The sequence below is a fragment of the Nuphar pumila genome, chromosome 2 (assembly GCF_984573655.1).
Source record: "Nuphar pumila chromosome 2, dmNupPumi1.hap1.1, whole genome shotgun sequence".
Classification (NCBI taxonomy): Eukaryota; Viridiplantae; Streptophyta; class Magnoliopsida; order Nymphaeales; family Nymphaeaceae; genus Nuphar; species Nuphar pumila.
Window position 1 is genome coordinate 74,336,619 of NC_143250.1, and position 25,132 is coordinate 74,361,750.

A 25,132-nucleotide genomic window follows, 5' to 3' on the forward strand; every position below is an offset into this window, starting at 1 on the left:
TTTGAGAGCTTTTGTCATTCACATTCTTAGCTATACGTGTAGTGCATGTGGATGCGAGAGAAACTGAAGTGTCTTTGAGCAAATCTATACCAAAAAAAGAAATAAATTGGAGCATAAAAGACTCATTGACCTCGTGTACATTCGGTACAACTTATGATTGAGGCAAAGGTATATAAAGTTATAAAATTTATGTCATTTTCATTCAAAACTCAACTAATTTTAATTTTTTTATGCCATCTTTTTAGGCAAATCAAAAAGTTATCAGTAAGGAAGTATAAAATGCAATTTGATCACGTCAGTTTTAAACATTTTGATAAATTGGATGCATAGGTTGAAGAAAGAGCATGTACTCTTTTGAATAAAGAGGACATTCAGTTGATTAACATGGAAAGAGCATAAGAGGTAGATGATGAATACCCCACATATCTTGGAGACGATATGGATGTCGATGATAGAGGAGAAGAAAAAGATATTGATGATGAAGATGATTATGATTATTGATGTATCATGTTTTATTAAAAAATTTGTTCTTGTGAGATGTTTTTATTTATATGAAAGTATGAGTCTTGTAGTATGTTCTTAATTACAAGATATTTAATATTTTGCATTGTTTTTGTGAGATTTGCATGCAATATTATCTGTGATTCTATATTAGTTGATGTTTGATGATGTTTTATGCGGCTCATAGAGACATAGATACTTCATATGTGATTTTATGGTTGTATTTTGTGCAATTCATTATTATTCTATGTGATATGATTTTTTTAGATTTTTTATTATTTTTTTATTTTTTTTGGATTTTTTGTATTTTTTTATTAAAAAGTTACAATACATTTACGATACGATACAATGTTACTATTGGGCCGACGGATACGGGTAAACCAGACACTACTTACAACCTTGACTGTGAGAGCCATATTAAGGAGGTTGAAATACTCTTAAGAAATTTCATATAAAGGATTTAGGAAGGCTTATAAACTTTTCGGGAGTGGAGATAGATAGGAAGAATGATGAGCTTGTGCTAACTGAACTCAAATATATTATTGATTTGTTGACCAAAACTAGCATGAAAGTTTATAAGCCCTTGTTCACACTTGCCTCCCTATGCATCAAAGACTAAGCACAAATGATGGTGAATTATATAGTGTGTTAAAATGTACCCATCAATTGTTGTAATTAGACATATTTTATATATATAAAAGATGATACATATACATATATGGTATATATGTATATGTATCCTCCTATTTATATATATAAAATATATATTTTCCTTTTGTTTAGCCGTAGGGGTATTTTAGTCTTTTCCTCTGTTTTACGCACATTCACTTTATGAATGTGATTGTAATTTATTTTATTTTTCTTTTTCTTTTATTTTTTATTTCTTTTTTCTCAAGTACCAAAAGGTACCTTGGGGGGCCCACTCAAATAGACGTTGGGCCCCTTCCAACGGTCACATTTGTGACCGTTGGAGGGGCTCCAACGTCTATGAGTGGAGCCCCTCCAAGGCTCCTTTTTGTTGTTATAAATAGGGGCTCTCCCCTTTGTATTTCTTTCTACTTGAGGGAGCTTATGCTCCATTGTAATGGGGTTTTTACCCCTTCTCCATTATTCTTCAATGATATGCAACTTATGACTTTATGTCATATTTTTCCCTTTTTATGGGTTTTATGTGTTAGCACATTATGTGCTTATGTTGTTTCCCTTTAATGGGTATATTTGCACTTCACGTGGATAGATATGGGTTCATTATTGAACCCAATGTATTTCAAGTCACTTTCTTACATGGTATCAAAGCAAGGTCACGATGGGGTTGTCCTTTGGTGCAACGGAAAGCGTGTCGCTCAAGAAATGGTGAAGTATTCATTGCTCTTCCTAAAGTATTATGCTTTTCAAGTTATTCGGTATGTATCCCTTTTCTTAAAAGTATTATGCATTTGACAATATGTTTCTTGCATATAGTTTGTTCGTTTAATGGTCATGATAGTTGAATTATTTCTTTTCACATTTCGTGTGCTCATATATTTTGAAAATATCTCCTTTTAAATTTGGTGAAATCGTTTGTTGTCCAAATATAAAATTCGTGTTTATTTTTCGAACTACTCATCGCATATAATAGTAATTTATGTTTTTAAAAATTACCTTCAATTATGTGAGATTTATAGTTCTTAAATAAATATTTCATGATTGACCTATAAGTTAACTTTTAAAAATTATATATATGATTTCTTGCTAAAATAATGATCTTTGCTTAAAATTTCTTAACTCTCATATGAACCCTAATTTGATTCGAGTTCCCCTCTTGATTATGGATTTTAGTGCATTTTTGAAAAATTTGATATAATCATTATATGAGAATCTCTCACATCTAAAATCTTTGTTGAATCCTAAAGTAGTTCTTGTTAATGATGACTTATAAGAACTCCTAAAAAGTTTTTCAATGTTTCTTTTTTGAAAAATTATCTATGATAAACCATTAGGAAAGATTGTTTTAAAAGGAATTTCCCACATAGAGTGCATAGTTCATCTATTACATCCTTTTTGGTATAAATGATTTCATTTTTCATCCTTATAAACTTGTTGGTTTGTATTTTTCATAAGGTTTCGAAACCTCTTAATAATATCTTTAAAGATGCCTACATTGGCCATAATATGGTTTTCTTTGTCCTCAATTGCACTTATCAAGCATGTAATGACATAATTAAAATTTGAGAATTTCAAGCATTGCTCTTTTTATAAAGTGCATACTTGCTCACTTTTGTGTATTTTTGTATTTTGTGCACATTTGCTTCTCAAATATTTTGCGCTTGTATGCATTCCCTCTTTTTTATGATATACATGCCTTAGTGCATGTTTGTTTACACCTTGGTGTGTATTTGTTCAAGTATTGTATGAGTGCCTTCGTGCACATCTTTTATAAAGCCTTGTGTGCTTACATGTGTATTGTCTCTTCGTAGACATTTTTTGCATTATGGAGCCTTTATGCACATTTCTTTTGTGAAAAATATAATGAATTTAGATATTGAGTTCTTTTTAAATCATTGTAAGTGCTTATAGCACTTTGTATGTGTCCGCATATCTCATCACAATCAAAGAATATTTTAAAATTGTTGTATGGGATTTAATCCCAAATCTATAAATTTTCAAGTGTTTTTTTTGAATATTTTTTCCTTGAGTATTGTGTTAAAGCCTTCTTTGTGAACCATTACGGTTCTTATGATTTCTTTGATTAAAAGCTTGATTGTCTTGATGAATTCTTTATGTTGTTGTGTTTGTTGCTTAATAAGTCTTTTTTGGTGCAAGACTTCTTTTGAAGATTAAGCATAATTCGTGTTTATGCAAAATTGTTTTGATGGATTATATTGGACCTTTGATTCAATTTGTTAATCGGTCCTCTTGGTAAAAACTTTTATTTGGAAAATGATTCCTTATGTGGTTACTGCCCTTTTGTGGCACTTATATTTGTCCATCACATGTTATTTAATGCATCATTTATTTGGCCTTATTATTGTTATATTAGAGATGTTTGTCGAGGTGAGTTATGGGCACCTCGTGTTGTATCATTTTAGATTGTCCACCTTCCATATTATAGATGGTTGTTGAGGTGAGTTATGGGCACCTTGGGACTCTAAAATGATTTGTTATTTGATCTCTAATTATGAGTGTGACACTCATTTTTTCTCTTGTGGCCATTGATATTATGGATGCCTCTATGTAAATGTGATGGACATATGGTGTTTGGAACCTTAAATGTTTTAAGGTATATTTAAAATCAAGGTGTTTTGGGATTATAGCCCAACCTTTTATTTGTTTAAGAATCTTGTGAGTGCACTTGCACATTTGTGATTCCGTATGTTGTGCTTGTTGTGCACATGTGTTCTTGTGTTTTTTCACAAATGTTCTTGGTGTGTGTATGTTCACACATTTGTTCTCAAGAATATTTTTTTATCGATTGTAGTATCTTGTTGAAGATACTTTTTACATGCATTTATTCCAAAATGTTATTGTTATGAGTATTCTTTTTTTTAAAAGGAATATTGTTTCATTCGAGGTTTTATTTATATGTTGTCATTACAAGCTTTATTGTCTCAAAAGTCCTTTCCTTTTATGCCCATTATCTAAGTGTTATCATATGTAGACAAGAATTTTATTACACCTTCGTGTATTTTTAGCCCTTTGTTGGTTTTTGCTCTCTTGGTCTAGTAGCTGAACACACTTGTCTTGAGTAATCTTATATGTAGACAAGACACGTTGATTCACACCATCGTGTGTGATCTTAGTCCATGTTGGCGTTTGTGTTCTTGTTCTAGTCGCTTAGATGTATGCCCATGGTTGGCTTATTTCACTCATTTCAAGTGCCATCTTATGTAGACAAGAGATGTATTATGTTTTAGCCCATGGTTGGCTTATTACTCTTGTTCTAGTAGCTGAACATACTTGGTTTTAAGTGTATTTTTACGTAGACAAGAGATATTTTTTAGTCCATGTTGGCATGTATTCTCTTGCTCTTGTCGTAGATGCACTTATTTCAAGTATTATTATATGTAGACAAGAGGTTCGTTTACACACCTTTGTGTGTGTCTTTTGCCTTTAATGGCTTTATATTCTTGATCTAGTAGCTTATACACTTGATTTATGGGTTTTGGAGGACTAATGAGGAAGTTGTTTGTAATGAATAAACTATTATTGAAATTTGCAAAATTCCATTCATGACTTGTGTTTTTCAAGTAAATCTTCTTTTTGATATGCATATCAAGTTGATTTCTTAGCATTTAATCTATATATTAAGTGCTTATGGTTTTTGCCACCCTTATATGTAAAATGTTTTTTTTCCCTCTTTTCAATTAAGTGTGACTTTCATAAATGTTTTTAAAAAACCTTGTGAACTCTTGGGCTTATTTTGCCTAAAGTATGCTTGGAGACTTCGTTTCTCTTATTTGGAACTTCACTACATGTTTGAAGCATGTTTTAGTTCTTTGAGTATCTATTCATATAATGATTCGTATATGCATATGCTCTTTATGGCCTTTTTTGGGCTCTCATTCAATAAAGCATATGTATGTTATGCCTCTTCGTAGGCTTCTTGTGGTATCCCTTAGTGGATCATTTTGTTATTCCCCATTATGGGGTTATATTTGTCCAATGGTGGACCTTATAAATGCATTATGCATTCTTGCAATTTTCGCATAATTTGCTTCCGCTCATTTTGTTTTAACATAATGTATGATTTAGAAACTTTGGTTTTCTAAATTTTTTGTTTCATACTAAAGTAACTATAACTCCGCCTGGGTAGTTATACACTGCCGGTCCCAAGCCTGGATAAAGGAGGAGGGTTGCGGTAGGCCTGTGACAGCCAGCATAAAAACTTTGTCATATCCTATGAAAATGAACCAATATGAGAATTTCGTTGGGGCGTTCCCTACTGAGCGACGCGCTGTACTCTCTAGGCCCGGAGGCAGTGATAAATGTGCAAGGGTTGCTAGGTCGTCGCCCAGAAGCGACGCGTCACACCGGCGCCCGGGTGTGGTGTCAAATAGGCAAGGGTTCCCTCACTTTGTTGGACGGGTGGGGGTAAAGAAGTTAGTCCAAGACCATAAAATTAGGTTAGCCACTTGGAATATAGGGTCTTTAACTGGTAAGTTGGTAGAGTTAGTAGATGTTATGTGTAGGAGAAATATTGATATTTTATGTCTTCAAGAGACCAAATGGGTAGGTGAGAAAGCTAAAGTGATAGAACCTTGGGGATATAAGATTTGGTATACAGGAATAAATAGGAATAGGAATGGAGTAGGGATTGTTATGAGTCGTCAGTTTATAGATAATGTAGTTGAGGTCCGTAGGAAGGGTGATAGAATTTTACTTATTAAATTAGTATTAGGTACGGATATTATTAATATTATTAGTGTTTATGCACCTCAAGTAGGTTTAGATGATTCCATTAAGCATCAATTTTGGGAAGATTTAGATGGAGTAGTACAAGAGACATCTTATGGAGAAAAGCTTTTCATCGGCGGTGACCTTAATGGACATGTAGGCATTAGTAGGGATGGATTTGAGAATATCCATGGAGGCTATGGTATAGGAGAAAGAAATGAAAGTGGAGAAAGGATTTTAGATTTTTGTTTGGGAAGAGGGAGTCTCACCTAGTAACATTTAAAAGTGGGGTTAATACGAGTCAGATAGATTTTTTCCTACTTAGAAAGAGAGATAGGGGTTGTTGCATCGATTGTAAGGTTATACCAGGAGAAAGTGTAGCTACACAACATAGAGTCTTAATTTTAGATCTTAGAATTAGACAATGCCGCAAAAGGGATAGACATAGGATAGATCCTAGAATTAAGTGGTGGGCACTGAAAGGAGCTAAACAAGGAATGTTTGTAGAGCAGGTAGTTAAGGAAGTTGATTGGTGTCTCGAGGAGGATTCAGAATCAATGTGGAATAAGATAGCGGGTGGTATGAGAAAAGTAGCTAAGGAGGTATTGGGTGAGTCTAAAGGCGGTGCACCACTAGGTAAGGATACATCATGGTGGAACGAGGATGTCAAATTAGCTATTAAGGTTAAAAGAGAGTGTTATAGAAATCTAAGTAAGAGTCGTGATAATGAGAATTTGGAGAAGTATATGATAGCAAAGAAGGAAGCTAAAAAAGTTGTTCGAAACGCGAGGGCTAAGGTATATAAGGAGGTTTATGACAAGTTGGATACCAAAGAAGGCGAGAAGGATATTTATAGGCTTGCAAAGATGAGAGATAGGAAATCGAAGGATTTGGGTATGGTTAGATGTATCAAAGATGAAACGCAAAGGGTTTTAGTCAAAGATGAGGAGATTAAGGAGAGATGGAAAGATTATTTTGATAAGCTATTTAATGATAGTCATGCTCAAGATCTTGGAGACTTCTCCATTCCTTTTCATGAGATAAATCGTGACTTCATGCGCAAGATTCAAAAGAAAGAAATTGCAGAGGCTTTGAAGAAAATGAAGTCAAGAAGGGCAGTTGGCCCAGATGGTATACCTATCGAGGCTTGGAAATGCTTGGGAGAGAAAGGTTTAGAATGGTTGACAAATCTTTTTAACTTGATTTGGCGAACAAATAAGATGCCTAATGAGTGGAGGAAGAGTACTTTGGTGCCTTTATATAAGAATAAGGGTGATATACAAGATTGCACAAACTATCGTGGTATAAAACTCATGAGTCATACTATGAAACTTTGGGAGAGGGTGATTGAGTCTAGGTTGAGGAAGGTTGTCATGATATCGGAGAATCAATTTGGTTTTATGCTTGGAAGATCAACTATGGAAGCTATACATCTTCTTAGACAACTTATTGAAAGATATAGAGAGAGGAACAAAGATTTGCATATGGTTTTTATTGATTTAGAGAAGGCATACGATAGAGTACCTAGGGACGTTCTCTGGTGGACAATGATGAAGAAAGGTGTTTCTCTCAAGTACATTAGTATAATTAAAGATATGTATGAAGGAGTAGTAACCAATGTCCGCACTTGTGGAGGGGTGACAACCAATTTTCCGATAACGGTTGGGTTACATCAAGGATCTGCTTTAAGCCCTTTCCTATTTGCGATAGTGATGGATGAGCTTACGAGATCAATTCAAGAAAATGTACCGTGGTGTATGTTGTTTGCTGATGATATTGTTTTGATTGATGAGTCTAGAGCTGGGGTTAATGCTAGACATTGGAAGCTAGAGGTTTTAAGTTGAGTAAGAGTAAGACTGAATATATGGAATGTCGGTTTAGTAAGCAACGAAGTAGTGATGGGAGTGTAGTGAAGCTTGGTGAGCAAGATATACCGGTGAATGATTATTTCAAATATTTGGGATCTATCATTCAAAAGTATGGAGAAATTGATGGAGATGTAAATCATAGGATAAAGGTTGGGTGGATGAAATGGAAAAGTGCTACTGGAGTGCTGTGCGATCGTAGAATGCCATTGCGGTTGAAGGGAAAGTTTTATAGGACGACTATTAGACCCGCTTTACTATATGGTACGGAATGTTGGGCTGCCAAGAGACATCATATTCAAAAAATGAGTGTAGCTGAGATGCGGATGCTTAGATGGATGTGTGGAAATACAATAAAAGATAAGATTCGGAACGAAGAGATACGTAAGAAGGTAGGTGTTGCACCCATTGAGAATAAGATGCGAGAGAATCGTTTACGGTGGTTTGGACATATTCGGCGAAGGCCTAATGATGCTCCAGTTAGAAGGTTGGAGAAATGGGAAAATATATTAGTTAAAAGAGGTAGGGGTAGGCCTAGGAAGACTTGGATGGAGATGATAGGAAAGGATATGAATGCTTTGAACCTCACCGAGGACATGGCGTTGGATAGAAATGATTGGAGGAAAAGGATTCATGTGGAAGACCCAAAATGAATTTCTTTTTTGGTTCATATCGCTGACCCCAATTGTTTTGGGATGAAGGCGTAGTTGTTGTTGTTGTTGTTGTATACTAAAGTAACTATCATATTATGCATAAATTTTGCACCTTGTTAGGAATGTTCATTTTTGAGTAAAGTGCAAAGATATTGTTTACTTGTTCTTTGTTGTTTTCTTTTCTCAGGATCTTGGAGATAGGACAAAGGGAAGTACCCTGGATGGTTCGGGAAATGGGTTCATCATTTGAAGACAATTGGAGGAAGGCTATTTCAAGTTTCATTGCATCCTTGCCGAAGCCTCTTGGAGTCGCCGAAGCCTCGGGGAGTTTTGCCCTTTTTTCAATCTTTTCGTTTCCCTGCAAAGCTTGAGGGGGGGTGTTAAAATGTACCCATAAATTGTTGTAATTAGACATATTTTATATATATAAAAGATGATACATATACATATATGGTATATATGTATATGTATCCTCCTATTTATATATATAAAATATATATTTTCCTTTTGTTTAGCCATAGGGGTATTTTAGTCTTTTCCTCTGTTTTACGCACATTCACTTTATGAATGTGATTGTAATTTATTTTATTTTTCTTTTTCTTTTATTTTTTATTTCTTTTTTCTCAAGTACCAAAAGGTACCTTGGGGGGCCCACTCAAATAGACGTTGGGCCCCTTCCAACGGTCACATTTGTGACCGTTGGAGGGGCTCCAACGTCTATGAGTGGCGCCCCTCCAAGGCTCCTTTTTGTTGTTATAAATAGGGGCTCTCCCCTTTGTATTTCTTTCTACTTGAGGGAGCTTATGCTCCATTGTAATGGGGTTTTTACCCCTTCTCCATTATTCTTCAATGATATGCAACTTATGACTTTATGTCATATTTTTCCCTTTTTATGGGTTTTATGTGTTAGCACATTATGTGCTTATGTTGTTTCCCTTTAATGGGTATATTTGCACTTCACGTGGATAGATATGGGTTCATTATTGAACCCAATGTATTTCAAGTCACTTTCTTACATAGTGATAGTACAAAATATCGAAGCATGGTTGACATGCTCTAGTATCTTGCATTCACCAGGCCGGATATAGTTTTTGCTATAAATCACATATGTGAGTTTATGCATGACCTTATCGGGCTGGCCATATGAAAGCAACAAAGAGGATTTCAAGATACCTAAAAAGGATGAATGGGGATGGTTTAGTTTATAGAAAGAGGTCCCAAGGTCTAGGCATGTTAATTGTCATGAGCAATGTTGTAAGTATCGTACCGTATTGTATGATACGGTACAATACGTATCATTACTATAAAAAATAGCGATACGATACACTTGTATCGTGATACAAGTGTGTATCGTATGTTTCGTACGATATACCTTCGGTGCACTTAAAAAAGGGCCAAATCATAATTTTTTCTTTTGGCTTTAAAGACCTCTTGAAGGCCGACTTTGTCATTTGTGTAGAGGCCATTAGAAGGGTATCCACTCACCCTAGGAGTTGTGAGAGCGATTTGGGGCGAATTCGTTCACAAGAGAGGGCTTTTGCGATTTGCTCTAGTAAGAGTATATTTCTATAATTTTTTCACTCAAGGAAGTGGATTAAGATAAACAAATCTTTATTATGAGTAAAATTATAAAATTACCCTCCAAAAAATTTCTGCATCGAGGCATACTTTATATCAAGGTAGAAATCAAGCTTCATACTCCAACAAAAGTTGACATCAGATGATCCAGCATGACAATGGGGCACTCAAGTAATGAGTGAAAACCGATTGAAAATCGAGTGTAACTATTGTCATAATATTTTTATTTAGCATTGTTCTTGTGTGATAGTTGATGTTTGATGATGTTTTATGCTACTCATAGAAACATAAATGCTTCATATGTGATTTTATGGTTATATTTTGTGCTATGTAACACAGGCTCTTCTAATAGGGCACTCCACCTACGTTGTGTAATGAAATATGCAGAAATAAATACAATGTCCTATAATGGACATTCACAAGCAAGAACAAAGAACAAGTCCACAATGGACATACACAAAACCAATAATGACTAGCAAGAGAGAAAAATCTTATAAAGCAAGAATGGGCTTGTAAAAGCCACGGTTTTGCAAAGGGGTTTACCCCACTATTTATAAACTAAAGGAGTGAGAAAAGATGACAGTGAGAGGGCATTGGGAGGCCCAACAGGGAGTCGTTGGGCCCCCAACGGTCACATTTGTGACCGTTGGGGGTCCAACAACTCTTAGTTGGGACCCTCAATGTGACATGCATTAAATGCATGTTAAAAAAAGAACAAAAAATAAAGAGAAAAAATAAAAGATAAGAAAAAAAAGGAAAAAAAAAAACTAACATGCCCCTATTAAGCAGAATTATAGGAATACCCTCAATTGGGTACGATGGAGTATATATATATTTATATATATTTATATATATTTACATGATTACATGTATTTTAACATCCTCCCTCAAGCTTTACGGGGACATAACTGAAAGCTTGTTGAGAAGAAATATGAATCGAGGAACAACAAGAGCTTTGGTGAAGAAGTCCGCCAACTGGTACTCGGATGTAACGTACGGTAATGCTATGGTTCCTCTTAAATATTCATCATGAACATAGTGGCAGTCCATCTCAATGTGTTTAGTACGCTCATGGAAGGTGTGATTGCTCGCGATATAAATTGCGCTTTTATTATCACAACACATCTTCGAAGGTGTAGAGATGATGATACCCATATCATTAAGGAGACTCCTAAGCGATACATGCTCCATGGTTGTAGTAGCCAGTGTTTTAAAACTCGCCGAGTCAATTCGTTGACTCGGCTGACTCGGCTTGGCTTGCCCCTCCAGCGAGTCAACCCGGCAAGGCAAACTCGGTTTGCCAAAACTCGGGCTTGACTCGGCCTGACTCGGGCGAGTTTTGGGATGTTTGAAATTTGTTTTTTGAGTTTCAAATTACAGTTTCGAAATATATAAGTACATATATTTTAACAAGGGTTACCCCCAGATTTTGTATAAAAAAGAAAATAAAAATCATTTAAAGATAAATAGCATTTAAATCCATAGAATAAAATCGCCATGTTGTTCGAACTACTGTTCACCCTGTGTTATCAACTTATTCTAGCAAAATATTTTAAAGAAATGATTCTCACTATATATGGCGGGTCAACTGTGCCTATGGGAAGTCATATTTAGGTTTCATCATCCATTTGTTATGTGAACAAGCATTGTACATATTCAAATATTAGTAGTCTTTTTATAGTTGTGCCATTAATATATTTCCTGCATAGTTTTATACATGAGAGAAAATTGCTTATTTATGTTGATATTGGGCGTTCTGTAAACTTTCAATATGCACATATATCCCTGTTTTACATTTATGGATTTGTTAGAGAGGGAATTAAAACTTTTAAAACAAGCTAGCATATATGATTGGCCATTTTAGGAACCTTAGGTAGTAGCAGACTGAACTCATGGTGACCAAATCCTCTAATTCAAGTCATGAATTAGTCAAAGTGCTTGTATAAATATCAAATTCAATTATTTAAGCAAACCTCTATAGCTCTTTGCAGTTGTTTTTATATTCTTACAGACATTTGGAGACTATGTTTACTCAAAAACATGGTTTCAGACAAATTATATATTGTTTTTCTTTTAAAATCAAAAGTTAACAAAACCCAGTTCGAGTCACCGAGTTGACCCGCCGAGTCACGAGTCAATAAAGAACGAGTCGAGTTCCGAGTCACGGGTTTTAAAACCTTGGTAGTAGCCATTGCACGATATTCAGCTTCTGTTGAGGACAATGATACTTTGTGCTGCTTCTTGCATCTCCAGGAAATCATAGTCACTTAAAAATACATAAAAACCAGTAGTTGAGACTCTGTCATTGGGATTTCCTGCCCAATCAACATCAATATATGCAATTAAATCAAGTGATGAAGAAGAGGAAAGAAAACCTCCCTTAGTTATAGTATTTTTAATATATCTGATGATTCTTAAGACTGCACTCATGTGCACGGTTGTAGGTGCATGTTGAAATTTACTGATTGAGTGTATTGCATGAGCTATGTCTGGCCGAGTGATAGATAAGTACGTCAGAGACCCAACAAGTTGACAGTAGGGAGTGGGATCTTCGAGAGGAATTCCATATTCCAACCTTAACTTTGCATTAATAACTTCAGGGGTTTCTGTCTTCTTGTCATTTGTGATGTCAGACTTTAAACAAATGTTAGCTGCAAGTTTGATCTGAGAGAGAATGTACCCTCATAGAGAGTATGCTATTTCAATACCTAAAAAGTATCTTAAGAAACCAAGATCAGACATGTCAAATTTTTCTTTCAAAACTTTCTTAATATCATTGATTCCCTGCTCATCACTTCCGGTGATGATCATATCATCAACATAAAGCAGAAGGATAACTACTGGAGTCCCTGCACTTTTCACAAACAGAGCAGTGTTAGCATAGCAAGAACGAAAATTCAAACTTGTCATTACATTACTAAATTTATCATGCCAAACCTTTGGAGCTTGTTTTAATCCATATAATGCTTTGTTAAGTTTAAGAATTTTGATATTACCAATACATACTCTCGGTGGAAGATCCATATAGACTTCTTCATTTAGTTCATCATTTAAGAATGTATTCTTAACATCTAATTGATATATAGACCATTTTTTAACCGAAGCAACAACAATAAGAGTCCTAACACTGGTCATTCTAGCTACGGGAGCAAAAGTTTTCTCATAGTCAATATCGTATTCTTGAGCGTATCATTTTGCTACAAGTCGAGCTTTATAGCGTTCTAATGACCCATCACTCTTAGTTTTGACTTAATAGACCCATCTACATCCAATAAATTTCTTTTCAGTGGGCAGTGATGTTATTTCCCAAGTTTTTGCCTTTTCAAGGGCACTAAGTTCTAATTTCATGGCTTTAACCCACTGGGGGATATTTTTGGTTTCATTATAGTGAGATGGTTCATGAAAAGAGTGTAACGCAATTAGACATGACCTGTAGTTTGGTGATAGCGACTCATAGGAGACAAACCTATTTGGAGGGTTGGAGACTCGACCGGATCTTCTCAAATAGCTTTCTTCTATATTGGAACCTTGAGAATATTTTTCTAAAGCATTCATGGGAACTTGTTTACCACGTCGAACATATGTTTGAATTGGTCTATTATCATTGACATCATTTTCATTTTCATTTTCATTTTCAACATTGTTAAGAGGAATATCCTCTTGGTCATTTGACAAATTTTCATTGGAAATCTTCTCTTCTTGAGGAAGAAAATCAAACAAGAAAGCATATTTGCTTTCATCAATATCTTTAGTTTTCTCAAAACCATTTTCATTTTCCAAGAAGGTTGCATTCTTTAGAAACATACAATTTGTTGCTTTTAGGATCGAAGCATCTAAATCCTTTTTTATTTTCTCCATGTCCTAAGAATACACATTCAATAGCCTTAGAAGATAACTTATCTCTTTTATGTGAAAGAACAAAGCATTTGCATCCAAAAATTCTTAATCTATTAAAATCGGGTGTTCTTTTAAATAATTTTTCATATGGAGATGTATTTTCCAAGGATGATGAAAACATTCTATTTATTAAGTAGGTTGATGTTAGAGCAGCTTCGGCCTAATAGCTTTTTGAAATTTCTTTAGAAATAAGAAGTGTCCTAGTTGTTTCCATAATGTGCCTATGTTTTCTTTCGGCTAAACCATTTTGTTGAGGAGTTCTAGGACATGATTTTTTATGGCAAATTCCATTTGTTTCTAAATAGTTTTGAAATTCATTTGATAAGTACTCTCCACCCGAATCGGATCTAAGTATAGAGATATTACTTAAAAATTGATTTTTGACAATCATATGAAATTTCTTAAAAAAGGTGAAGACATCGGATTTTAAGCTAAGAAAATAAATCCACACATACCTAGTAAAGTTATCAATGAAGGTAACATAATAGGAGTATCCTCCTTTTGATATGACGGGAGAAGGGCCCCAAACATCCGAATGAACTAACTCAAAAGGTCTTTTAGACACAAAGGTTCTATTTGAAAAAGGGGTAGACTTCATCTTTCCAAAAATACAATTCTTGCAAACAAAATATTTCTCATTACAAAATTTCTTTCCAAAAGGAGAATAGTACATTTTTGAGAAACTTGGATGTCCAAGTTTCAATATTTTTTTTCTTGAATATAATTACAAAAAGAGTTTGTAGGGAGATTCAAGTTGCTCATGTAATAGAGATCTCCCCTCCTATGGCCTTGCCCAATCTGCTTTCCGGATCGGAGATCCTGTATAGAGCACCCATTAGTTGAGAAGGAGATTTCACATCCATGATCACATATTTGAGAAACAAAAAGAATGTTTAAATTAAGTTGAGATACTACCCTTACATTTGGTACATTTTTTTTTTTTTGAAAAACTTAAGGTTCCAAAACTTTTAACTTGGAAAGACGTGCCATCGGCAGTTGAAACATAAGAGGTTTTTGAGTTAGAACATAAGTCAGATAACCCATTCTCATAAGGTGTCATGTGAAATGAAGCTCCAGAATCAAGTATCCAAGAGGGCCTACCTGGAGTAGAAGAAGATGAGGAGGCAACCGCGACACCTGATGTTGATGAAGCTTTAAGAAGAAGTTGGAGTGCCTCAGATAGTTGAGCTAAAGAGAAGGAATCCTTTTCTTTTGTTGAATCTTCTCTCCTTGCAGTGATTTCTTCAATTGAAGCAACTCTTGGCTTGGGGGCTTCATTTATCTTTGGACAATTGGGCCTTATGTGTCCTGGTTCTTGACAATGATGTCATATGGCTTTCTTATAATTGCCATGGCCATTTTGCCTCCCAAAATGAGGAGGCTTATAAGTCTTAACATGATTTTCGAGCTTGGAAACAGCTAAGACTTCATCTCCGCCTTTTACCATACCAAGACGAGTTTCTTCTTGGCATATTTCGGCAACCGCATCTTCTAGGGGAAGAGACTTAGATCTATGGAGTAGAGAAGATCTAACTTGCTCATACTCGGGTCTAAGCCCATGAAAAAATTGGAAAAAGTGTTCTTTTTTCATTTGTTGTCTTCTAAGTTCAACGTCCTCACTATCTACCCATTTGGGTTCTAGGAGGGATAGCTCATCCCATAAGGGACTAAGAGGGCTAAAATAGTCACAGCCACTCATGTCTCCTTGTTTAATGGTGCAAATTTTTTCTTGAAGAAAAAATTGTCTAGAAAGGCCTTTTTGTGTGTACATACCTTTCATGAAGAACCATGCCTCATTAGCTTTACGAAATTTGGCAATGTTTCCATAAATTTTTAGCTCCACGTTGTTCATAAACCATGCAAGAATTTTTGCATGCTTACTCTTCCAATCTTCAATCAAGAATTGGTGATCTTCAATGGCTTTAATTCGAGCTCATCCTTCTGAAGCTTTTTCTTGGCCTCCCTCCATTTTGGTGAGTTGAAGTTGCAGTTCCGGAATGATGCCCATTACATAACCCCAAAGCTTTTTGCCTTTAAGGTTGTTCTTCATAGCGGACGCCCATCCCAAGTAATTGGTACCATTTAGTTTGAAGGAGAGGTCAATCTTTTGTTCACCTTTCATGCTGAGATAGGAATAGGAGAAACTAGACAAGAGAGCTAAGCTTCAAGAGGACACAAGTAAAAACCGAACTAAAGAACAAGAGCACAACCTTGCTCTGATACCATGTAATGAAATATGAGAAAATAAATACAATGTCCTATAATGGACATTCACAAGCAAGAACAAAGAACAAGTCCACAATGGACATACACAAAACCAATAATGGCTTGCAAGAGAGAAAAATCTTATAAAGTAAGAATGGGCTTATAAAAACCACGGTTTTACAAAGGAGTTTACCCCACTATTTATAAACTAAAGGAGTGTGAGAGGGAGTGAGAAAAGATGAGAGTGAGAGGGCATTGGGAGGCCGAACAGGGAGCCGTTGGCCCCCCAACGGTCACATTTGTGACCGTTGGGGGTCGAACGACTCTTAGTTGGGACCCCCAATGTCACATGCATTAAATGCATGTTAAAAAAAGAACAAAAAATAAAAAGAGAAAAAATAAAAGAAAAGAAAAAAATAAAAAAAATAAAAAGACTAACATGCCCCTATTAAGCATAATTATAGAAATACCCTCAATTGGGTATGATGGAGTATATATATATACATGATTACATGTATTTTAACACGTTGCACCTGCACCCGCACCTGCACCCATGCGGGTGCAACACTTGGACACAGTTTCCTTTGTGTCGGGTGAAGTCAACCTCACTGCGGTCCATTTCTGTCCAAAAGTAGATTCAGTTAACCTTAACCAAATCCAGTTTTATCTATATTATATATATAAATACATAAATGCGCACACATACTTGTAGTGGTAACTTAAAACTGTTTAAAATTATATATATATATATATATATATATATATATATATATATATATATATATATATATATATATATATATATACCCTCCCTGCATCCCCGCACCTAAGTTTTTTTAAAGTGCCACATCTGTATTCGTATCTGCACCAGCACCTATGTGACAGATTTTGTGCAATTCATCATTGTTTCATGTGTAATGATTTTTTTTAGAATTTTTGCTATTTTTTCCTTATTTTCATGCTTTTTTTTTGAAAAGTTTGGAATTTTTTTATTAAAAAATTATGATTTTTTACGATACGATACAATACATATCTTATTTTGTCCCCGACTGATACGATACTTACAACCTTGGTCATGATATTTTCTAATGTGGATTGAGTTGGAGACTGAGATGATAAAAGATACCATTCTCGGTATTGTGTACTCAACTATTCATTGGTAGAAAATTGTTATCTTGGAGTAGTCGAATGTATAAAGCTATGGTGCAATCTAGTACAAAGGTAGAATATTGGTCCACAACAGTGGTGGCTTCAGATTGACATGGATTAGACACTGATTGAATTGGGCGAGAAAATTCCAAATTTATATTGTTTTGTGATAACCAAAGTGCCATTTAATTGAGTCCAATACATCATGGCAAAACCAAACATATCAAAATTGATCAAGATTTTATTGGAAAAAGATCGAGGATCAGGAACTAGAAGCTAGGTTTGTGTGCACAGAAAATCAAGTGGCAGATTTGTTTAAGAAGGGTTTGATAAGACAGATTTTTGGTATTTGAAATACCAACTTGTCCATGTTGATGCTACTGCAACTCGAGGGGCACTATAAGAATATAACTTTGTTGTGCGTTCTATTGAATTTTATTTTCATGTTTTATTTCAGTTTTGGGTTGTACTTGATATGTATAACACAGGGAATATGTTTGTCATATGTTTATAAATAAAAGATGCTTATTCTCAGCACAATCCATATTGGGGATTCATGCAATATTACAGCCCTCACATCTCTTATTTCTTCATGATCTTGGATTGTCTTTGGTGGAAACTAAAAATATTCAATCAGAAAAGCCTTGAGGATTTTCATAATGAGATCATTCTTTGCAACCGATGACTGGCAATTGCTAGTTGATGTACAGTTGTCTTGGTGTGCTGGATGTATTCATTAATAGACAGATATCTTCTTAATCCTTTGTAGCTGCTGGCGAATTATACATGCTTGGGACTGTGAAACATATGATGCTTGTAAGGTGCCCCAGACCTCTTTGGATGAAGATAAACAAGCTACTTGGAAAACGATTGGCTTGGTCAGTGAGGAGATGAGCCAAGTCAAGATCTATTGGTCCTGTCGATGCCAGCACACATATGAGGGATTCATGGCTTCATCTTTCTGTCTTCATCTTGTGGCTCTACCATCAATATACCACATCAGATTATAGCTTTGCAGCAAGGGCAAGAGCTATGATTTCAGCAGTAAATAGTTCTTGTACATTTAGCTTCCCAAGGAGAAAATGTTGAGGATTCATTGGAGGTGGGAGGACAAGTTGGGATTGCACCAACATGACAGCAGCCATGCCAGTCTGATTTATGGGCATGGTTCCAGTTGAAGATGCCGTTATTTACCTCAAGATCAGAGGAGCTATGAGATCAATTGGATTGGTGATTAGCTACAAGAAGAAGGATACTTGATGAGAATCAATTCACATTTTCTTGGCTAGGCTGAGGTAATATTGATTCTTACATATAGATGTGATGTTACATAGGACAAGATTACAGAATCATGCATGAATAGGAAAGGTATAACATTTATAGAAAGTACACTTATTAGGAGTTCCTAAAACATTCTCTCTTTGGAAACCTTCCAGCTTGATTGCCTTGGTTGATTCTAAGTTTGAGATAATATATGATCTCCAGCAAAGACCAGTGGAGTGTTGATTAGATACAGGCGCAATGTGCTACTTACTCAGGCTATTGTTCTTTAACTGGATTCTTCATTGCTTTCAATCAACTTTTATTTAGCAGATCAGGCAATTTTTGCATAGTGTTCCTCATGTGAACCCTTGCTAGTTCAGCACTTTTGCTAGATACAAATTAATGAATCATTTAAAACTGTCCTTTTATGGTATTCTTCCATTGAATATTTGGGCATTGTTTTGTAGACATATTTTAAATTTATCTTAACTAATATGCATTCGGAAATTGGACTACTCTTCCAGGGAAGGACATTCCTGATGATAATAATGTTCGTCGATCAATGCTATATGCAGGTGCCGATCATGTCCTCACTAAGGTTTGGAAATCTTAAATTACTCAATTAACTTGGTCTATGGTTCTGTATGTGCACACACATGTTAAGTCTTTTGTTTATAAAACCTCCTTGTCCATGGTTTTAGTTTTCCAAGTCTTGTTTATGAAACCTGCTTCCTCAGTGACTGAGATACACAAATTCCCATGTATCATCCATGGCTGCATTGAAATTGGTGGTTATTTGCTCTTTGTGTGTATTTACACACTTTTCTTTTTTGTTTTTCCCTCTCCCTCTTTAACATCTCATTTCTTGCTTATGGTATCACGTGTTTTCTTTTCACTTATTATACGGTGAAACACGCTGGTCTTAGCCTGCCTTACCTATGGTCACTGTCTAGGCCTCATAAAACTCTGTGGGCGCCCCCTTGACCCCAGGGAGCCTTGTATCACATGGTTACATGTTGTCATGCACATTTATTTCTTGACATTCAGGTTTTGAATTGGGTGGATGGAAATAAGCAACTGGAAAGATTAAAGTTGCGGTTGTCACAGTTATACTATGAGAACCTCCATAATGTAAGTTTGTTTTTTGTGTGCATGTGCGTGTGAATTTTCTTTTTTGTTATCCAATTGTCATCTAGCATGGGCGGTATCACCTGGGTGCATGCTTTTACTCAGCTAAGAGCACCTATGGAAGGACTGAAGGAATGGTTAGATGCCCTCTATACACTCGGTATCCCTTGTGCTGTGACGTCATGTTTGGATCGTAGAAATTTGATTGCAGCTCTTCAAAGGATGGATCTCCAAAAATACTTCCAGGTCTGATGCCTTATGAAAAAATATGCCATTTTGGTTCATCAAAGATTTGAATATGTTGTTTTAGGATCAATGGGTTTCATTTCTGCATGTGCAGGCTATGGTGACAGAGGAGGATGGAATGGATTCTATGGCTCATAGATTTCTGTCAGCTGCTGTCAAGGTATGAAATGGAATTACCCTATGGTTATATTTAATGCCATGCTGCATAGAAATTTAACAATGTTCTGAGAAAGATGTGTGATTTAGGGGGAAACACCCTTTATGGCAACCATGGTTTCCAAATGCATTGAGAGATCATGAAATAAATAAATGAATATATATATATATATATATATATATATATAGAGAGAGAGAGAGAGAGAGAGAGAGAGAGAGAGAGAGCATTTCTTAGGACCCTGCAAAAGATCATAGTTGCAAAATGCAAACCTGTAGATGTGTTTGTCATTGCTTGTTTACTAAAAAAAGCAAAAACTTAGAATATTTTATCATAGTATGATATGAGCTATGGACTTTTTATCTCTCCACAAAAGAAATCTGAGCATGAAAAGTACCTAATCTAATACATGTTTTCTATTGAGTAAACTACGATAACCACATCTACAGTTTCAGATTAAGCAAAAAAACCAGCAATTTATGTTTTTTGCAGGCTCCTAACAAAAATGGATCCTACTAATTGTGTTCCTCTCTCTCTCTCTCAGGGTTTTGTTTTTATTTGCATTTTCCATGAAAATCAGTTTCTGTTTGCCCTCCTAACCTATATATATATATATATATATATATATATATATATATATATATATATATATATATATATATATATATATATATATATATATATATAACTTTTTGGTCAGGTGTGTATGTGTGTGTGCCTGTATAACTGTTCAGCTGGGTGTGTTTAGAATTATATCAGAGCCATTCTCATGATTCAATTTTCTTAAGATATACCAGGTCCAAGGTCTCTTTGTCTTGGGTTGTCTAATTTTCCTGTTTAGGCTACAAGGTGACCAGGGATTTTCTGTTCAGACTTCAGAGCATTTCAAACCATTTACAGGCCACTGGTATATATGGCTGGAAGAGCATTTCAAGGCATTTACTCATCAATCTGATGAGCAGCATGAAGATGATGGCTCTTGTATTAGATCCATGTTTGATAAAAATTTATCACCTGTGTTTTGAAAATGGAAAAAAAAGAAAAGCATCACAAAGTCCCCATAAAAGAAATTTTATAAGGAATACTTAAATTTCAAATTGATTATGCATTGATCAATTAAAAAAACTTTTGCCAATTTCAGCAACCCAAAACTAATTTCGTTGGGGCGTTCCCTACTGAGCGACGCGCTGTACTCTATAGGCCCGGAGGCAGTGATAAATGGGCAAGGGTTGCTAGGTCGTCGCCCGGAAGCGACGCGTCACACCGGCGCCCGGGTGTGGTGTCAAATAGGCAAGGGTTCCCTCACTTTGTTGGACGGGTGGGGGTAAAGAAGTTAGTCCATGACCATAAAATTAGGTTAGCCACTTGGAACATAGGGTCTTTAACTGGTAAGTTGGTAGAGTTAGTAGATGTTATGTATAGGAGAAAGATTGATATTTTATGTCTACAAGAGACCAAATGGGTAGGTGAGAAGGCAAAAGTGATAGAACCTTGGGGGTATAAGATTTGGTATACGGGAATAAATAGAAATAGGAATGAAGTAGAGATTGTTATGAGTCGTGAGTTTATAGATAATGTAGTTGAGGTCCGTAGGAAGGGTGATAGGATTTTACTTATTAAATTAGTATTAGGTATGAATATTATTAATATTATTAGTATTTATGCACCTCAAGTAGGTTTAGATGATTCCATTAAGCGTCAATTTTGGGAAGATTTAGATGGAGTAGTACAAGGGATATCTTATGGAGAAAAACTTTTTATCGTCGGTGATCTTAATGGACATGTAGGCATTAGTAGGGATGAATTTGAGAGTATCTATGGAGACTATGGTATAGGAGAAAGAAACGAAAGTGAAAAAAGAATTTTAGATTTTGGTTTGTCCTATGACATGATCTTAGCAAACACTTGGTTTAGGAAGAGGGAGTCTCACCTAGTAACATTTAAAAGTGGGGTTAATACGAGTCAGATAGATTTTTTCCTACTTAGAAAGAGAGATAGGGGTTGTTGTATCGATTGTAAGGTTATACCGGGAGAAAGTGTAGCTACACAACATAGAGTCTTAATTTTAGATCTTAGAATTAGACAATGCCGCAAAATGGATAAACATAGGATAAATCCTAGAATTAAGTGGTGGGCACTAAAAGGAGCTAAATAAGGAATGTTTGTAGAGCAGGTAATTAAGGAAGTTGATTGGTGTCTCGAGGAGGATTCAAAATCAATGTGGAATAAGATAGCGGGTGGCATGAGAAAGGTGGCTAAGGAGGTATTGGGTGAGTCTAAAGGTGGTGCATCGCTAGGTAAGGATACATCATGGTGGAACGAGGATGTCAAATTAGCTATTAAGGTTAAAAGAAAGTGTTATAGAAATCTAAGTAAGAGTCGTGATAATGAGAATTTGGAGAAGTATATGATAGCAAAGAAGGAAGCTAAAAAAGTAGTTTGAAACGCGAGGGATAAGGTATATAAGGAGGTTTATGACAAGTTCGATACCAAAGAGGGCGAGAAGGATATTTATAGGCTTGCAAAGATAAGAGATAGGAAATCGAGGGATCTGGGTATGGTTAGATGTATCAAAGATGAAACACAAAGGGTTTTAGTCAAGGTTGTTAAATGCGATGAGGCGAAGCGAGGCGTAAGCCTCGAGGTGTTGAAGCATAAGCTTCATGATCAAAATAATAAAATATATAATATTAATAAAATAGCACTGATAAATGGTTTTTTAATATAAATAAACATATATGAGTTTGTTGTATACATATATGAGTTTGTTTGATGGTTGATTTAGTAAATATAAGGTTTTTGAAGGACTTGAAAAATAAATAGCTCCCAATTTTTTTAAATTATAACCTTGAATTTATTTCCATCAAAAACGGCCTAAACAAAAAAAAAATCTTAGTGATGCATATAAATATTTTTTTCTTGGACATATCAAATGCATACATGCAATAGAACTATCATGAAACTATAGTTTTTCAGCAATGCACTTTTGCGCACGATCTCTTACTTATATACAAGTATATGTAAATTTAAGTTAGTTATACTAATGAAAGATTTTTAGTGGTTTACCACCATGCAATTAATCAGGAGCTATTAATGCTATTGAAACTTGCATCAAACATTTAGCTGAAATCATAGTGAGGGCAATCCAAACAGTGTTATATTTGAAATTATTTTAGATAATTATGTATTCAAAGCAATTCCAGAACGCTTCAGGTACTGAGGGTGCGCCTCAGTACCTTGAGCGTGCGCCTCGCCTGTGAGGCATACGCTTCAAGTACTGAGGCGTACGCCTCTCACAACACTGGTTTTAGTCAAAGATGAGGAGATTAAGGAGAGATGAAAATATTATTTTGATAAACTATTTAATGGAAGTCATGCTCAGGATCTTGGAGACTTGTCCATTCCTTTTCATGAGATGAATCGTTACTTCATGCGCAAGATTCAAAAGAAATAAATTGTAGAGGCTTTGAAGAAAATGAAATCAAGAAGGGCAGTTGGCCCAGATGGTATACCTATCGAGGCTTGGAAATGCTTGGGAGAGAAAGGTTTAGAATGATTGACAAATCTTTTTAACAAGATTTGGCGGACAAATAAGATGCCTAATGAGTGGAGGAAGAGTACTTTGGTGCCTCTATATAAGAATAAGGGTAATATACAAGATTGCACAAACTATCGTGGTATAAAACCCATGAGTCATACTATGAAACTTTGGGAGAGGGTGATTGAGTCTAGGTTGAGGAAGGTTGTCATGATATCGGAGAACCAATTTGGTTTTATGTTTGGAAGATCAACTATGGAAGCTATACATCTTCTTAGACAACTTATTGAGAGAAATAGAGAGAGGAACAAAGATTTGCATATGGTTTTTATTGATTTGGAGAAGACATACGATAGAGTACCTAGGGACGTTCTTTGGTGGACAATGATGAAGAAAGGTGTTTCTCTCAAGTACATTAGTATAATTAAGGATATGTATGAAGGAGTTGTAACCAATGTCCGCACGTGTGGAGGGGTGACAACCAATTTTCCTATAACGGTTGGGTTACATCAAGGATCTGCTTTAAGCCCTTTTCTTTTTGCTATAGTGATGGATGAGCTTACGAGATCAATTTAAGAAAATGTGCCGTGGTGTATGTTGTTTGCTGATGATATTGTTTTGATTGATGAGTCTAGAGCTGGGGTTAATGCTAAGTTAGAATTATGGAGACAAACATTGGAAGCAAGAGGTTTTAAGTTGAGTAAGAGTAAGACAGAATATATGAAATGTCGGTTTAGTAAGCAACGAAGTAGTGATGGGAGTGTAGTGAAGCTTGGTGAGCAAGAAATACTGGTGGATGATTGTTTCAAATATTTGAGATCTATCATTCAAAAGTATGGAGAAATTGATGGAGATGTAAATCATAGGATAAAGGTTGGGTGGATGAAATGAAAAAGTGCAACTAGAGTGTTGCGCGATCGTAGAATGCCATTGCGGTTGAAGGGAAAGTTTTATAGGACGACTATTAGGCCCGCTTTACTATATGGTACGGAATGTTGGGCTGCCAAGAGACATCATATTCAAAAAATGAGTGTAGCTGAGATGCGTATGCTTAGATGGATGTGTGGAAATATAATAAAAGATAAGATTCAGAACGAGGAGATACGTAAGAAGGTAGGCGTTGCATCCATTGAAAATAAGATGAGAGAGAATCGTTTACGGTGGTTTGGACATATTCGGCGAAGGCCTAATGATGCTTCGGTTATAAGGATGGAGAAATAAGAAAATATATTAGTTAAAAGAGGTCGGGGTAGGCCTAGGAAGACTTGGATGTGTTAAATATGTATATGTAAATGAATATATTTCTGTACTGTATTGTACTACTGTACTGTATTGTACTATATTGTACAACATACTATACTGTATTGTACTATTGTACTGTATTGTACTGTATTGTACAGCATACTGTACTGTATTGTACTATTATACTGTATTGTACCACTCGTACAACATATAAATATCAATGGAAAGGGGAGAAGACATCATTGCCGCCCAACATTTTTTTCTCTCTTCCCTCTTACCTCTCTCTCTATCTCTTGCTACGATAGTAAGGTGACTCCCACATCTGATTTCTCACATGGTA

General features: G+C 35.5%; 1 protein-coding gene across 1 annotated transcript in view; it reads left to right on the top strand.

Annotated features, from left to right (window-relative positions):
• Positions 1-25,132, top strand: part of LOC149845773 (Haloacid dehalogenase-like hydrolase (HAD) superfamily protein) — an 87,551-nt gene that overhangs the window by 40,139 nt on the left and 22,280 nt on the right. The window contains exons 6-9 of the mRNA XM_089995989.1: positions 19,009-19,082; positions 19,532-19,615; positions 19,718-19,858; positions 19,953-20,018. Coding sequence (XP_089852115.1) covers positions 19,009-19,082; positions 19,532-19,615; positions 19,718-19,858; positions 19,953-20,018 — 365 coding nt within the window. The remainder of the gene's footprint in view (positions 1-19,008; positions 19,083-19,531; positions 19,616-19,717; positions 19,859-19,952; positions 20,019-25,132) is intronic.